Consider the following 15,523-nt stretch of genomic DNA (forward strand, 5'->3'; position numbering starts at 1 on the left):
AGGCCAGAGAGATGCATTAAGAGCAAGAAGAAAAGGCAGAATATATGATGGAAAATGGCCAAAGGAAAGGAGGAAGGAAGACAAAGGAGAGAAAAAAAAATAGGGAGAAAGGAAAAGAAAGAAATAGAAGAGAAGGAAGCAAAGTGAAATTATAAAGAAAAGGAGGACTTTCCTTCTGCCCTGCTAGTCAGAGTGATGAGGTAGTAGGACAGCGAGCAGCCCCAGGCAGTGGCACTCGTTATTTCCATCCCAGCTGATGTCATTGATTGCTCCTCTTCTCCCTTTGCATGCTTGGTGACAGAACTGCAGGACTTGTGACTTGTAACAACCTGCTCTGTTCCTGCTTGGCCCAAGCAAAGATTTTCATTCCAGCTCCAACCGGGCACCGATTCATCTGTGTTTCAGGGGTGCTTCTGGATGGCATCAGCATGGGGAGGGGTGGGGCAGAGTCTGCGCCATCTGGGACCATCTCCAGTCCAAGCGGGTGGAACCTCTGTTCCCAGACTGTCTTTTGCAGACAACCAGTTTGCTCCTCAGCTGTGGTGCTGAGAAACTCCCGTAGGACTGTTTTCTCTCCTACCTTGAGAAGGCCTTGCTCTTTTTCTGTTGGATAGCAACTTTTAAACCGACCTTGCTTTCCCCCTTTGTTCTCCACCAAGGAAATTTCCCTTGCAAGGGTCAGATCCTACAGCAGCCGACCACCTTCTGTCAGGGGGCTTAATTAGAAGAAATAAAGCAAACGATGCTTTGTTTGCCGAAGGGAATAAGTGGGGGAGGGAGAAAGGAATATAGGCAGGACAGAAACCCTAATAATGAAGAAAGAAAGCAGATTCCTAAACTATATGGGACTAAGCCTTTAGGACTTCCTATTCCCAAAGGAGCGAGCTCCTGTTCTTATCGCAGCCAGTGGTTTTTATGGTTATCTACCCTCATGATGCCAACAGAAATCCCATCGGGGCTGGGGCAACCATCCCTTTTCTGTATGGAGAAGGGATGGGCTTCGTAGCATCTCTTCAGGGAAAGTCCTTCTGGTGGGCATGGGTTTTGTGTAAGTTTGTCTGATGGATAAAGGAGATCAGGATCTTTTGTGTGGGAAGGGCTGCAGATAGACACCAGCTGTTACCCACAAGTCCGGCTTCCACTTGGCTGGCCGTCATTTGTGTAATGCCTTGCCAGTGAACGAATATCTGACCTAGGAACGGTCCACTACGTGCGACCTCTTATTTAAGAGACTGTTATGTGGGATGTGGGAAAGGGGATAGGGAAGGGAGTGAAAGAACCTGAGGTTGTTGGGGGTGAAGGGATGTCAGAGAGAACGTGGAAGGGAGGGGAGTTACAGTTACTGTGTTGGAGAAACAGAGATGTGGCCCACTCATCTCTTGAAATCCAAACTCCATTTCTTCAGTTACTCTCAGATGGTTTAGGAATGAGTTATATGTTGGGCTTTTTTGCTCTCATCGAGCTCCTCCCCCACTTTTATCCAGTTACCCATGAAAAGTCAGTGAAATGAGTCCTACTTAAATCAAATGTCACAATTGATGCTCATCCCAGGCCACCATTTGTGCGATGTGAACTCATATTGCCATAAGGGGGGAGGAGGGAGAGAAGAAGGGTTGGAAGGGAGCGTGGAGCAAGGAGCAATGGCTGTGTAGCTTGTGCTTCGCAGTGCATTTCTCACAACCATGCTTCGCCGGGGTGGGACGGGGCTGTTCCCCACCTGAGTTCTGCAGTGGGGGAAAAAAACGTGACTAAGGGAGAAGCTGTGGCTCCACGCTGGAGACTGCATCTCTCTCTCCCATAATCTATCCCAGTGCTTGACTACATCAGAGCCTTCTGTTCGCAGAATAAAGTCCCTTCCACATTTCAATTTATAAGGATATGATATTTCAGCACTCCTGGTGCCTGGAATATGTCCAAATTCAATTTTGTTGGATGGGAGATGAATCAAAATGTTGATATTTTCATTGAAATTTCTTGATGTTTACCTACTTTCCCCAAAAAACCTGCTTCTAACCTTCCACAAATATTTGGCAGGTGTAAATTCTCAGGGTGGGAAGGAAGTCATATGAGTTGATGTTAAAAATCACAGCGATCCAAGTCTCTGTTGAAGTTTAGAGGAAGAATCCACATGTGAGCTGAAATATTTTCCGCGAGCATTTTGGGAAGCTCTAGGTGGAGGGAGATGCGGGACCTCGGTGAATGGATCGGTGAGGCTCAGTGCCGTGTTATTCTTGCAGTTTCTGCCCAATGGCTGGTAGTTAAACTAAGCTAAGCTTAGTTTAAACTAAACTAAGCTAAGACATTGCTGGAAATCCGGTCCCGTAATTTCAGCAAGTTGAATTAGAATCGGCATCCAAACCTTTTGTACGTATCGATGGTGCAGTTTTGGAGAGTCCTAAGCCTCCTGTTTCACAGATCAAACTCAAGGAAGCTGTACAGGCATGCTGGGGTAGTGACGTGTCAGAGCTAATGTGATCAGAAGGGAGGGGACGTTGCATCACACTGCAGTGCAGTTTGGCTTCCAGTCTGTAGCTGGTCTCCATCCAGTAAAGATCCCTTAATCAACCTGTGCTCCTTCGGGTATAAATGCCAGTTGGGCATTCGAGCCACTGAATCACTAAATTTTGTCTTGGATCCCTTAAACTCTTGTGCCAGCCATCCCAATAGCTCCTGTGGGGTTCACTGCAGCAGTGTGGTGGAAGTCTTGATCCACATTAATTCCCCCCAATGAGATTTAAAATGCGAGAGGTGCCCTTGGTCAAAATATGCAGGTAAGGAGGATCTTCCCAAGCCCTTCAGAATTCAGGGACAACTCATCTCAGGTCCCTAGGTATCAGGGTTGTTTGTCTCTTCTTCTTGGTGGGCTCTGTGGAGTAAACCTGCACTGACTGTGGGCCTTGAGTCAATGGACACATGCTTGCTTTGCGCATGTGTTGAGCTGGTCAGTCTCCACATAAGTATAGCACTGAGCCTTGCCTAATATATTTTGCTTTGCAGAAGGCTCAGTAGCCTGGAACAGGGCTGCAGTAGCCTCAGCTTTGTGGCGTCCCGCGGATTGGAAGTTCAGGTTGAGCAGCCTTGTGCCTGCCAACAAAACAGTGTAGATAAGTCCCTAGAGGACTGCCTCTTCCAGTCCCAAATTCATGCATAATTGCATGGGGTTTGTTTTTTTCCTATGCTAAGCCCTCGCTATGTCAGAAACCATCTCATCTCCATGGCTGTGGCGATATGTGTTGGTACTACGCCAACCGAATGACAACCTTAACTGTGCTCCCACACCTCTGCATATTGCCTAATCACTCTAAATAGAGGGTTCTCGTGTGTCTGCTGCACGGTGGGTCTCTGCTTCTCTGCCTTCACGACAGCAGAGATCACTGATGTGGAAATGAGAAACATGCCAGAAAAAAAGCCTGCAGCAGGGAAAACCATGTGGGATCCAGATCCTCACTCCAAGCTGAGAACAGGGGGAGTTTAGTGATATTAGTCTGGCAGATGTTGGCTGGTTACACAGTCCCAGTGATGCAGAGAACTCGATTAGCAGAGGTTATAGCACGTGTGTCTGTTCTTGACATTGCAAGAGTTGATGGCCAGCAGATCTTTCGTGTTCAGACGGGAAAGGAGAACGATCCCACACCTGAATTTCCCGTAAGGACCCCTGCTTCTGAAGAAATGCCTTGTGTAGTAGTGTAAGAGTAGGGAAGTGATGGATGATGTGTCTCGATGCTGGGTCTTTGGGGAGGAGATACATCTTGTTTTTTTTCTTTGCTTGCTTCATCTCTTCCTTTTCCAGACGGCTGTTTGTAGTTGGTGGAAGATTTTCAACTTCTTTTCATCCTCCAACCTTCATCACTGCCATTCCCAGATGATCTCATTTGTAATTGTTCTAGTATAGGCACTGCCTTCTGCTGTTGCCTCATTAATTACCTTCAAAGTTTCACACCGGATCAAAGGCCTGATCCTCCTCTTGCACCCCGTGCCTTTTTACACACCTGATTTGCCATGGATAACAGAGTTGTCACCCAGACTTAACACTGGTGTGTGTGGGAGCAGAATCAGGTCCAAAAAAAAAAAGGCTGGGTCAACCAGAAATAGATCCCGGTCTTCTTTCATCTTTATTTGTATGTGCAGTGCAATGTGAAGGTCAGGTGAGTTGACACAATTAGGAGGATAGTTCTTGCCATGAAATTGAGCTGGTAGTTTTTTTTTTTTTTTTTTTTTTTTTTTAATGTCTTACTTTCTCTCTTTCAGAACATGGAAAAGGTGCTGGTCCCTTCTGTCACGTTAATTGTAGGCTGTGGAGTATCTTCGCTGACACTTTTGCTGTTGATTATCATTTATGTCTCTGTTTGGAGGTATGGCTTTCATTCTCTTCTCTTCTTGTTGGGGAAAGTTACTGTCTCTTGATCTACATGGGTCCTGGAGGTTTTGCTCTCCTGTTTTGGGTGTCTGGTGCCTGAGGAAGAACCATTTGGTAATGAGTGGGTCCTGCAAAAAGTCATCGTGGCGGCTTAGTTGGCATGATTCTTTCCTTTCAGAGCCAGAGAAATTAGTACAGTGAAATTAGTGCCATGACCCCATGTAGTCGCATTGTTCCCTTTTCAAAAGCCGTGCGCTCTTGTAGATGCCTTCGCATACCCCAGGAAACCTTGTTCGTGGAGAGGTGGATGTGCACTGCCTCCTGGCAGCCTGGTTGCTTCAAGGTGTTCCCAGTTGGGTCTCTGAGAACATCAAAACATCCACCACCCCGTATGAAAACATCTGGCCTGAAGAACTGACAGCACTTTTCAGGAGCTTAAGGATGAGAAACCACATGGTCTAAATAACTCTCCGACCTCTTAGCTATGTTTTGCCTTTAGCTTCAGACGCATATGGGATCCCTCAGTACATCCTATCGCAGAGAGCTCCTGTACGCCTATGAGCAGGTCAGGTGTAACCTTAAATTGTATTGTTTATAGAAGCCGAAGTGATTTTGTGGCAAAGTTTTACTGAACAAAGGCCCACATCGGCCCATGCCCCTGTTGTCAGATACATTTTGGTGGACTGTATAAGCTGGAGGACCTGAGGTGTGCAAGGGATTCTCCCCCTATACTGCACTGAACAAGGTCTGAGTTCATACTCCGAGACCCACGCTGAGAACTTCATGACTCTAAGCTAAATAAAACAAAATCAGAACCAGGTGAATGACTGTGAAATTGAAATGGAGTGGTTACGGAGCATATACTGTTTGTCTATTATTGGTGACCCTTTTGGGAGAAGGGGTCAGTCTGAGGCTCTTATTTTGTCAAGTGATTCTTTTTAGTAGGAAGGAAGGGGTAAATTCAGTTTGGAGTTGTGAACTGAGATAATTTTTTTCTACCCTTTGATAGAGGCAAGAAACAGGAGAGTAAAAAATGAGAAAAAATGCATCTTTTTTTTTTTTTGTTGATACTGTGACAGTGCATAGTGGCTAGTTAATTATGGCAAGTGCTACGAGCTGAAGACTGATCATAATAACGTTTATCTAGAACTCAGGTTTTTCCGTGCCTGGGGTATCATTGGACCTGCTCAAGTCCTTGTCCTCTCCTGCTTTTCCTCAGGCTGGGCAGCACTGGGCAGCGCTGGTAGGTGACTTACTGGTGTCACTGGTGTCAGGATCAAGTGGAAAGTTAGGATAGAAGAGTAAAGAGCAAGTGTTCGAGCCTCACCCTCTCTTGCCTATCAGAAACAAGTTCAGGATCTGAAACCCAAGTTCAGACACGAGGTTGAATCAGTTTGGAGCATGCCAGAGTCATTTGGAATAACATGATGTATTTTCTTCCAGGAGTGTGCCCCCTCAATATTTACTATTATTGAGGACAGTAAAGTTAATTGCCTGCCCTGTTTAAAATATGCTCTTTTTAATTTCTCATTCCAGCCTTTGCGTTATGCCTATGCCCAAAATGATCAGCATGAATGGGGACACATGTTTATGGGAGGCTTGAATGGGTATTTCTGAGCTAGCCAAGGATGGACATGCATTTCCAAGTGATCCTGAGACCAGCTATATCTTGATTAAAGGGCTCTCTATCCTAAGTCTCTTTGTGTAAATATTTGTAAAGCATGATCAAGTGATCTCTAGAATTTCTCTCTGGTGCGCTGAGTTTGTTTCATTTCTTCTCTGTAGATCATGTTTTCATGTTTTCTAAACTTTGCATCATTCCTGTGGCTGAGCCCTGAGCACTCTGTGTGTCCTTTTCATTTTAGGCATAGCTGCTGGACATGAATGTGCTGTCCTATTAATGGTCTCAGGAACATCATATTCAAGTCAACATTATCTCCTGGCTCCCATTTTGTTTTGTCCTAGATGTTATGTAGTCTGGTAGACAACAGCTGGAGGAATGCTTAGAAGTGGGATCAGCAGTATTATTCCAGCTGTTGTTAAAATACAGGAGCGGTAGCAAAGTGGTTCTTTTTCACCACTCAGGGGAGAAGGTCCTCATGCCCGGTCTTCTGTGGAGAGCACTCACCAGAGCTCAGCTGTTTTGGGGAGCTTTGGCCGGGAAATTTCCCATTCAGACTTCTGGACAAAGGCATCTGGAGCATGCATACATAGACTCTGCTTGAGTATGAAACACTTCTGATGAATAAGCTCACTGAGGCTGACAAACTGGAAACTTTCCCAGAATTTTGCCCAGCTAGGGTTTGTTTATACACGGGAAGCAGAAAGAAAGGGCAGGGAAGAAAGAGAGAAAGGAACATGATAAAGAAAAAGGGGCACAATTAAAGGAGGTGATCCCAGCTTTGGGCTGCATATCAGAGAGGAAATAAATTAACCCTCCACTTCTCATTCAAAACCCCCAAGTAACGGTTGCTTCTTAGTGGCACCTACTCAGCCATCGGCGTGAACGGCATGAGCTTTTTTCATGCGGGCGATCATTTCAGCCACAGCCAACTTGGCACAGTCTCACTGAAAACTGGACGTTGTTTCTGTTTGACGGCTGTTGGTGGCCTGTTGGTGGACTCCCTCCAGTTCCCAGTAGACAGATGGCTGCAAAAACTCTCCTGCAGATGGTGCGTCTCTGGCCTTATTAGCAGTCTCGACAGAGAGGTCAGTGACACAGTGGGCCGTGGAAGTGGAGCGACCTTGTTACATCTCGGCAGTGGTTGTCCTGGGTCACAGCTGGAGACACGATCTGTGTGGGGGCCACGTGCTCCACCACCCACATGGATAAAGGCAGGGAATGGAAAGAAAAAGGTCATCCCTCTTGAAAACCGGCATGAAAATGAAAAACTGGGGAGAAAAGGAACTATTGAAGGGTCAGAACAGGTGAAATGACTTAATACTGTGTCTCTCTAAGCTTTGGTTTGCACCACTCCTCTCAAGCAGCTCCTTGACGCGCTGGTGTTTCAGGAGTGCCCCGGTGTGTTTTCCATCCCTGAACTCATTGCGGTTCAACAGCCTCTGAAGTCAGTGACCTTTCCATAGCACGGAGATCAATGCTTGCTATCGAATAGCCCTTCCACCAGCCCATCAGCATGTGGGGCACGGCAGACCTTTTTCACTGGCTGGGTGAGTGCTGTATAGATATCAGCGCGAGCTTTTCTCACTCCCTGCTCATCGAAGCCTGAGGATTGATTTAGTGCTTGTCAGTGAGATCTCAAGGGGCTTTTAACACTTGCTTTAAACCCAGGAGCTCTGCCTTTGGCAGAGATGCTGAGGCACTCAGTGGCCCTGGTGGGAGGTAGCAGGAATGAGTAAGTGACTGCACGGAGAGGGATGTGTGTATGCACAGAGAGAAAGCAAGAGTGACTCAGTGTTTGCAGAGAGGAATGGAGTGTAATGAGGACAGAGAGAGACACAGACTTCAAGGTTTTCCCACCTTCTCCATCTGTCTTGGTTTGCATAGGGCTTCCCCACATCCTGCAGGACCCAGGCCAGAGCAGACGTTCCCTAATTTTGCAGTGAGTTTTCCCCTGGTGGCTGAGTACAACGTATTTTGATAAGTAGGCAGAGTCCAGGTTTCAGCCAAGGAGTAGCGAGACAGCACCCTGGAGTAGCTCTGCCTTTGCTAGAGATGTCTCCTCTGGCAAAAAAACTTCATGTTCTGTGTTTTTATCCTCTCTGATATGAATTTGTGATTTATTTGGCCGGAAGTTCTGGATAGTAATGGTGATTTCTTTCTGTGGAGCATCCTGTGCTGGAGAAGAGGAAATGGGAGGAAAAAAAGCGAGCATGACAGGAGGCTGTCTTAGAATAACTTCTGTCTGAGCTGAAACATAACAAGGAAATGTTTGGTAGACAGGTCAAGCTGCCAAGGAGGCCTGTGGAACCATTGACCAGGAATGTAGGACTGAATTAGGAAGGTCAGATCCCAGCTGCGTTTAAAACTGGTGAGCGATGTGAAAGGCACCAAGAAGGGGTTCCGCAGGTGTGTCAGCACCAAAGGAGTACCCAGGAAAGTGTAGGGCCAGTGTTGAATGGGGCAAGTAGCCTAATGGAGAAAGGAGGAGAGAAAGTGAAGGTATTAAGTGCCTTTGTCACTTTTTTTCTGCTGGCAAGGTTTGCTCAGAGGCACCCAAGTTCCTGTACCTAATGCAGAATCTGGGGAAGAAACCACTACCCACTGCCAAGGAAGAGAGAGCTGGGGACCGTCTCAGTCAGTTGGACGTTTGCAAGTCAATGGGACCGAATGGGATGCACCGAGGGTGTTGAGGGATCTGGCTGGTGTTACTGTGGAGCCACCCTCCATCATCTGGGGAGGGTCCTAATGGGTGAAAGGAGGCAAATATTGCACCTATCTTTGAAAAGGGCAAGGAGGAGGATCCAGCCTATTCAGCCCCTGGGAAGATTAAGTAGCAAGTAGTTATAAAGGTTATTTCCAGGCAAAATGATGGACAAGAAAGCGATTGGGAGCAGACAGCGCTGATTTATTGAGTGCAGATTGTGCCTGACTGACCTGTTTCCCTTTTGTGATGGGATGACGGGTCTCATGGACAGTGGAGAGAAGTAGGTGTTGTATATTTTGATGTTACCAAAGCTGTTAACACAGTCTCCCATACCCTCTTTGTATCCAGACCAGGGAACTGTGCCCCGGATTGGTGGCTTCTAAGGTGGCTTAATAGCTGGATGGAGTTCATACAGGCTTAGAGGTTAATGGTCAAAAATTTGAAGCTTAATCAGAAGCTGGTTACTAGTTGCATCTGACAGGCATTGATACTACGGCCAATATTGTTGAATGTCTTCTTTAACAACCTGGACGATGGGGCACAGAGCACCTTCAGCAGGTTTGTGGGTGATGCCAGACTGGGAGGAGTGGCTGATATGCTGGAGAGCAGCACTGCTGTTCAGAAGGACCTCAGCAAACTGGAGGTAGAGGCTGGAGAAATACACAGTCCTGCACCTGGGACAGAATAACCGTGTGGAGCAGGATGGGCTGGGGACTGACTGGCCTGGTAATACTTCCACGGGGAGGCTTTGCAGGTGCTAGTGGGCAACGATTTGGAAATAAATCAGCAGCGCACCTGTGCAGCAATGAAGGCCAATATTATACTGGGCTATATAGGCGAGAATATAGCTAACGGGTCAAGAGAATTGATTATTCCCCTTTGCTTGACACTTTTGAAGCCACATCTGGAAAATGTGCCCAATATCGGGCTCCCACAGTACAAGAGATGTCAGCACATTGGAGCGAGTCCAGTGGATGTTTAGGGAGCTGGAGAACACGATGTAAAAGGAGACAAAGGGAACAAGACTTCATTAGCTTGGAGAAGATGAGGCTATTAAGGAAGAGTCATGGAGAAGTCAGACAACTTGTAGAGATATACAGTGAAATGTCTAGAGGCGCCAGCTGCAGCAGAAAAAAATCCAGCTGGTTATAAAGAAAAATAATCCTTCACCATGAGACCGGTTAAGCACTGTAACAAGTCTTCCGAGAGAGGTGGTGGCATTTCTGTTCTTGGTGATTTTCAAAAATCGAATAAACAAGACCCTGAAAAACCTGATCTGGCTTTGAAATTAGCCCGTTTTGGGGCAGAGGATTGGACTGGGAACTCAGGAGTTTTTTCCCCAACATAAATTATTCTGTTTCTGTGAATCTACATGTTGTCAACCCACGTCTCGTTTTTTGGAGGTTCAGGGATCTGGGGAAGAGGATTCACTCTCAGTGCCTGAAGGGAAGCAGGAAAGGAGAAGCTTGTTTAATGGGGGAAAAAGTCTGAAGACAGCTGGATTATCCTCCCCTACGTTCACACACAGACTATACTTATGGGCAATTAATTTCTTACCTTTTTTGACCAAAGGAGACTTTCGAAGTGCACACTAATGCCAGTTGGATCATAGTGTTGCTACACAGATTTATTACATCTCATTCCCACCAGGACAGAGTCCAAATCTCCCTTTCTATCCCCCTAGAAGCTGCTGCCTGGACACTTGATGTTTTATTTTACACAATCAAAGCATAGATAGATTGATGGCTCAATACCTTCCAGCCACAAATGGAATAGGATCCACGTGATGCACAACATTGTACTGAGCCCAATGAAATGGGGAAATTTGGAATTAGATTGGCCATGAAAGGAACGAGAGGCTTGTTTTTCAGGCAGTCGACCCAGTTTCTAGCTGAGCTGGAAGCCTAAAGTTTGTAGTCTGGTCTGGGGTTGGGTGAGTTTCAGGGAGAACGACTTATAAATCAAATTTCCAACAGACTAAGTATGAATTCAGGCTACTTTACATCGGTGACTTTTTTGTATCCAGGAAAGCATATCCTCAAATATTCATGTTTGTCTGAAGGTGAAACTCAGAGGGAAGTTAAAATCAAAGTTTTGCAGCCCCTAGTAGGTTTACCCTTGGCAAAACACACACGTGCAGTAAACTCATCCTGACCACACAGTCAGAAACTCAAAACTCTGCAGCCAAAGCACGACCAACTCACTCTTGCTAAAATGAGTTAATTAAATTAAATTCCCAATATAAATAGTTGATGTACTGGAATACAGGAAATAATCTTGCATTAGCCTCCAGGGATGAGCTGGTTGATTAATAGATCTGTTTCTAATTTCTATAAGCATCAGCGTCTACTCTTCACTCATCTGGAATTCAGGCAGGACACTTGCAGAATCGCTGAGATTATTCACGTGTGTGAGTGTTGGTATGGTCAGGTCCTGAGTCAGTCCTTGAGGACTTGCACTTTAGCAATTCCCTTTTAATTTTATTAGGCTCAGAAAAGTGCCTTCAAAGAAGTTTTCCTCTGTAGCCAGTGGTCCGAACTGTGGTGCACATACCTAGGCAGCAAGCTGGAGCCGTGCTGCACGTTGCAAATCGGAAATGACAACTAGCTTGCTCTTGCAAGGTGCTGAAGGCAACAGCTTCCTAACGTGGATCCCTAACGTCCCAGACCCACAGCTGCAGTTAGGGATCTGGCCTGCTTTTGAGAAGTGTTAAACCTCTCCGCCTGGAAAAAGCCGCCAATGCTTCTCACTTCAGGACGGGCTGTTAGGTTAAACGGAGGGGAATGCTGAACCCCAACCACTTTGTTGTGAGGGTGCATGCGTTCGTAATCCGCTTCCATCGCCAGCATGCCTGTGGTTCTTCTGATTTGGGAATCTTTCCGTGTGTTGCCTGTATGTTTTCTTTTAAGCTCCTTTTCAAGCCCCCTTTCAAATAAGCCGAGCTGAAGACGACTTGCAGCACTCTACTGTTTTAGGAGCGGCTCAGACTAGGGACCGGGCTGGCCCCTAGTTTGTTGACTCATGCTCATAGCTCCAGCACTGATGGGGGAGGATGGAGAGATCTGTGGGCTAAGCACTACACCCAAGCTCTCCCCCTCCCTTTTCCCCTTGTTCTTGTCTGTTTTAACATACAAGGTCTGCAGGAAATGGGCAATCTCTTAACCATGGCCTTCTCTAGAGTCTGGCCCAGTGCAACCTGCACCTGGTTGATGCTTTTCAGAGGTAACTTAATGCAAGTTGTTACAGGGTGGATCTCCCTTCCCCTCTTCTCTTGCTGCAGGTATATTCGCTCAGAGCGTTCTGTCATCCTTATCAACTTCTGCCTATCCATCATCTCCTCCAACGCTCTCATCCTGATCGGACAGACCCAGACCCGGAATAAGGTAGGAGACCACTTGGACTTTGTTTGTTTGTTTGCTTTTCCCCTGATTTAGCACTGAAATGATCCATTCAGGCAGCGCTTCCTCATTTTTCCTCCATCTGTTAATTAGCGAGATGTCAAAGGCACAACTAAATGGCAGATTTCAATTTTCTCTCTCGCTCTCTCTTTGATAATTTGTCAGCATCCTCAGGGCTTTGATTAAAACCAATGTGGTATTTTTGAATATCTGCCTAGAGTAGCTGGCACATGGCACAGTGAAGAAACATGGTTATTTGCAAGGTTTTAACCATTTTATTTTCCAAAAATTACAAAGAAAGACAGATTGAGAAGAGGATTTTTAAAAAAAAAAAACCACACAAAAAAACCAAAAACCAACATCTCAGCTTTAGGTTTATTTCTCCAGAAACTTTTATACTCTGAGCTTGAAGCGCTTGGCAGATGTTAACAAACAAAGCCGCAAAAAAAACCCCACTTCTTTTTTGGGGTAGGAAATGTTGCCAGACGTACCGTGCACACTGCAGAGCTGGGGGCCACGAGGGACTCCCTGCAGATCCCGCTGTGACTCGAGCAGTATCGGCGAGACCTAAGGTGGATTTTCAAGCCCTGTGCACTGGTTGCACATACATACCTGCCCACCTCCCAGGCCCAGCTGGAGAGGCGTGTGTTGCCTGTGTGACTTCTCACCAGCTAAAGTACTTTGAGTTTCCCTGTTGGTGTCTGACACAACAAATCACTGCTCATCGTTCAGCATTTTCCCGTTGTACATTTTCCCGTCTCCCCACGTGCTCCAACCATTCTAACCCCACTAAGCAGAAAAGTGAGGCGAGAAGTATCCTCCAGTACTCCTGCTGCCAAAAGTCTCAATCAGAAGACAGAATTCAGTTTTTAATTAACAGTAACCAGCGCCTGGCCAGGTTTTTTGAGGAGCTGCTTTGGCAGCCAGAGCATGCTGTCACTTTTGGAAGCATTTCTGCAGAGAAGCCTCAGGGTTTAATGAATCAGAGACTCATTTCTATGGAGGGCCCTTCGGGTTAGGGCTAGGTTATGTTTTAGGGAAAGCTTTACAGCTGCTTGAGTCAGATGTGTGTCGAGAACTTTAAAGAGAAGCAGCCAGCCAGCTCTGCTCCTGTTAAACAAGTGCCCTTCAGATTTTTTTTTTTTTTTTTTTTTTTTCACGGCCAACACAATTTTGTCGGGGCAAGAGGTGGAGAAAGGGTGAGCTAAGCTCTCGCTTTCCCTGGGTGCTTTGTCTGCAATCCCAAGTGTGTGCTAGGAGATTCTTTCCATAAAAAAGAAACACGGAGGGATGCTCAGCATGGCAAACCATGGCTGCACTTCCTCTTTGGTCAGTCTTCTTCACCCCAGGACAGGAGGTGGATTCTTCACCCTCTCCCACCCCCCTTCATAGCACAGTTGTGAGCCCAGGTTGTCCCTTGAGCTTATTCTCACATTACCCTGGGTGTTCACTGTCAAAGCTGTTAGCGGGGATTCAAAGCTCCCGGCTGCAACTGCGTGAGGCAGATTAGCTCTTTCCACATCCATATGCATGAAACACCATAAATAGAAAGGTTATTCTTGGATTTCCGCTCAGCCATCTAGTAAACAGTCTCTGGCAGGGAACAGAGAAAGAAAACTATACAGAGAAGAGACGGAGGAGTGTAAATTAGGAATTTATTCACATTCAATTATTGATAATGGAGTATCTTAAAATGCTGGTGATTGATTTATAATTGAAGTTACTCTGGAAGAATTTCTACAGTATTAGCTTCCCTGGAAATGCCAAATTCTTCCCTGATTTCCAACCGTATAACCTCAAAGGCAAGATTCCACGCCTGGATTTGCTAAGCTTTTTGAAGATGAAAGGCCTGGGAAAAAGCTAAAAAAATCGCAGCCAGCATAACATGATACAAAAGAAATGAATGCTCTGTGAACTGGCCATATCTCAAAGGCATGGCTACGTACTGCAAGGGAACGGATCTCTCCTCTTAAAGGAAAACAAGGACTAATGACCTTGACAGACCGACAAGCTCTGCTAGATCCTTCTGCAGCAACTTGGGACATATATCCCTGAGCTTAGGCCTTCGTGGAGATTTTTTTCCCCCCTCACAAGTAAGGAAATACCTGCAGCAGAGGCAGCAGAAGCAAGTATGTGCGTGCCCATCTGGTTTCAGTTGAGGCAATGGGTTTATCTGAGCCCATCTGAGATGTGCATATTTCTGTCTCCTCTCTTTTCCTCCCGTTTCTATCAAAACTGCCAGTCTGAGAAAAAAAAAAAAAAACAAAAAAAAAACCAAAAAAACAACAAACCACCTCAAAATGTATCTGTCTGGTGTAAAATTAGAAAACAAAGTTTTTATCTCCCCTTTGCAAGCTGCTGGCAAACTGGAGAACTTGGTGCAAAACAAAAATCAAAACGGTGAAATGAATAGCGCCGTATCTGATGTTAGCCAAAAAGAAAATTCTAAAATAACAGTCACCTAAAATACATTCCAGAAAACATCCTGTGTTTGAAACCGTTTTATATAGGACTGCAAGATGATGAATAGAAGCTACCTTTTTAGGGTTCTTTTAAAATGTGAAAATTACTTGAAATTATCTGTTGAGCTGTGTTATATATACCAAACTGCCACCCGGAATCCATTTAGAGGCAGAATACCGAGGGGTTTGGTGTCAAATACAAATGTGGAACAAAAAAAGGCAGTTCCTGCCTCAGAGAACACCCAGTCTTACACAACATCTGATACCGCTGGTTTGTTCTGCTCTATGAGTTGGGAGCAATCTGATCGAATCATGATAAAAGACGGTCTGTGCGCAAGAGCTCTGTTAAAAGATGCTGGTGGATGAAAGAAGAGGAAAGTTCATTGACCATAAACCCAAAGACCATGTCTCATATAACTCAACGTAGAGAAATTCTTCATTACAAACCTCCTCCTCCCCCTGCCCTGAATGCCTTAAGCTATATATATATATATATATTTTTTTAATATCCAGAGTCACTTTTAAAGTCTATTTGCTCTCCCTTCTCCTTGGGACCCACTGGAGTTTCTTTCCATCATTTTCTTCTTGTCTACATTGATTCACGGTTTCCAACATGCAGATGGTGGAAATTAAGCACAGCTCTGGCAGGGTTAAACAGAGCAGCACCAATTTACACCAGTGAAAGATTTGGCCTTGCCGAGTTAAAAACAAAGACAGGCTTGTCAGCTTTCCAGTCCATCTCCCTGGCACTACAGGATTGTTCTTCATAATGCATTTCCTATTACTTTCCCCAGTTTAATTTTAAATGGCTTAAGCTCCCTGCATTTCCCTTGAGACATTTCCCCACCGAGTAGTACAGCTCAACATTATGAAATTCCTTCTAATATAGCTTCTTTCTTTCTTTCTTTCTTTCTTTCTTTCTTTCTTTCTTTCTTTCTTTCTTTCTTTCTTTCTTTCTTTCTTTCTTTCTTTCTTTCT

At 45.5% G+C, this 15,523-nt stretch overlaps 1 protein-coding gene across 1 annotated transcript in view; it reads left to right on the forward strand.

Moving 5' to 3' along the window:
* Positions 1–15,523, forward strand: part of LOC113476544 (adhesion G protein-coupled receptor B1-like) — a 29,371-nt gene that overhangs the window by 8,711 nt on the left and 5,137 nt on the right. Inside the window, exons 2-3 of the mRNA XM_026842269.1 lie at positions 4,249–4,352; positions 11,966–12,068. Coding sequence (XP_026698070.1) covers positions 4,252–4,352; positions 11,966–12,068 — 204 coding nt within the window. The 5' untranslated portion in view covers positions 4,249–4,251. The remainder of the gene's footprint in view (positions 1–4,248; positions 4,353–11,965; positions 12,069–15,523) is intronic.

Source organism: Athene cunicularia (assembly GCF_003259725.1).
Source record: "Athene cunicularia isolate RWA chromosome 2 unlocalized genomic scaffold, athCun1 chr2_part1, whole genome shotgun sequence".
NCBI classification, from domain to species: Eukaryota; Metazoa; Chordata; class Aves; order Strigiformes; family Strigidae; genus Athene; species Athene cunicularia.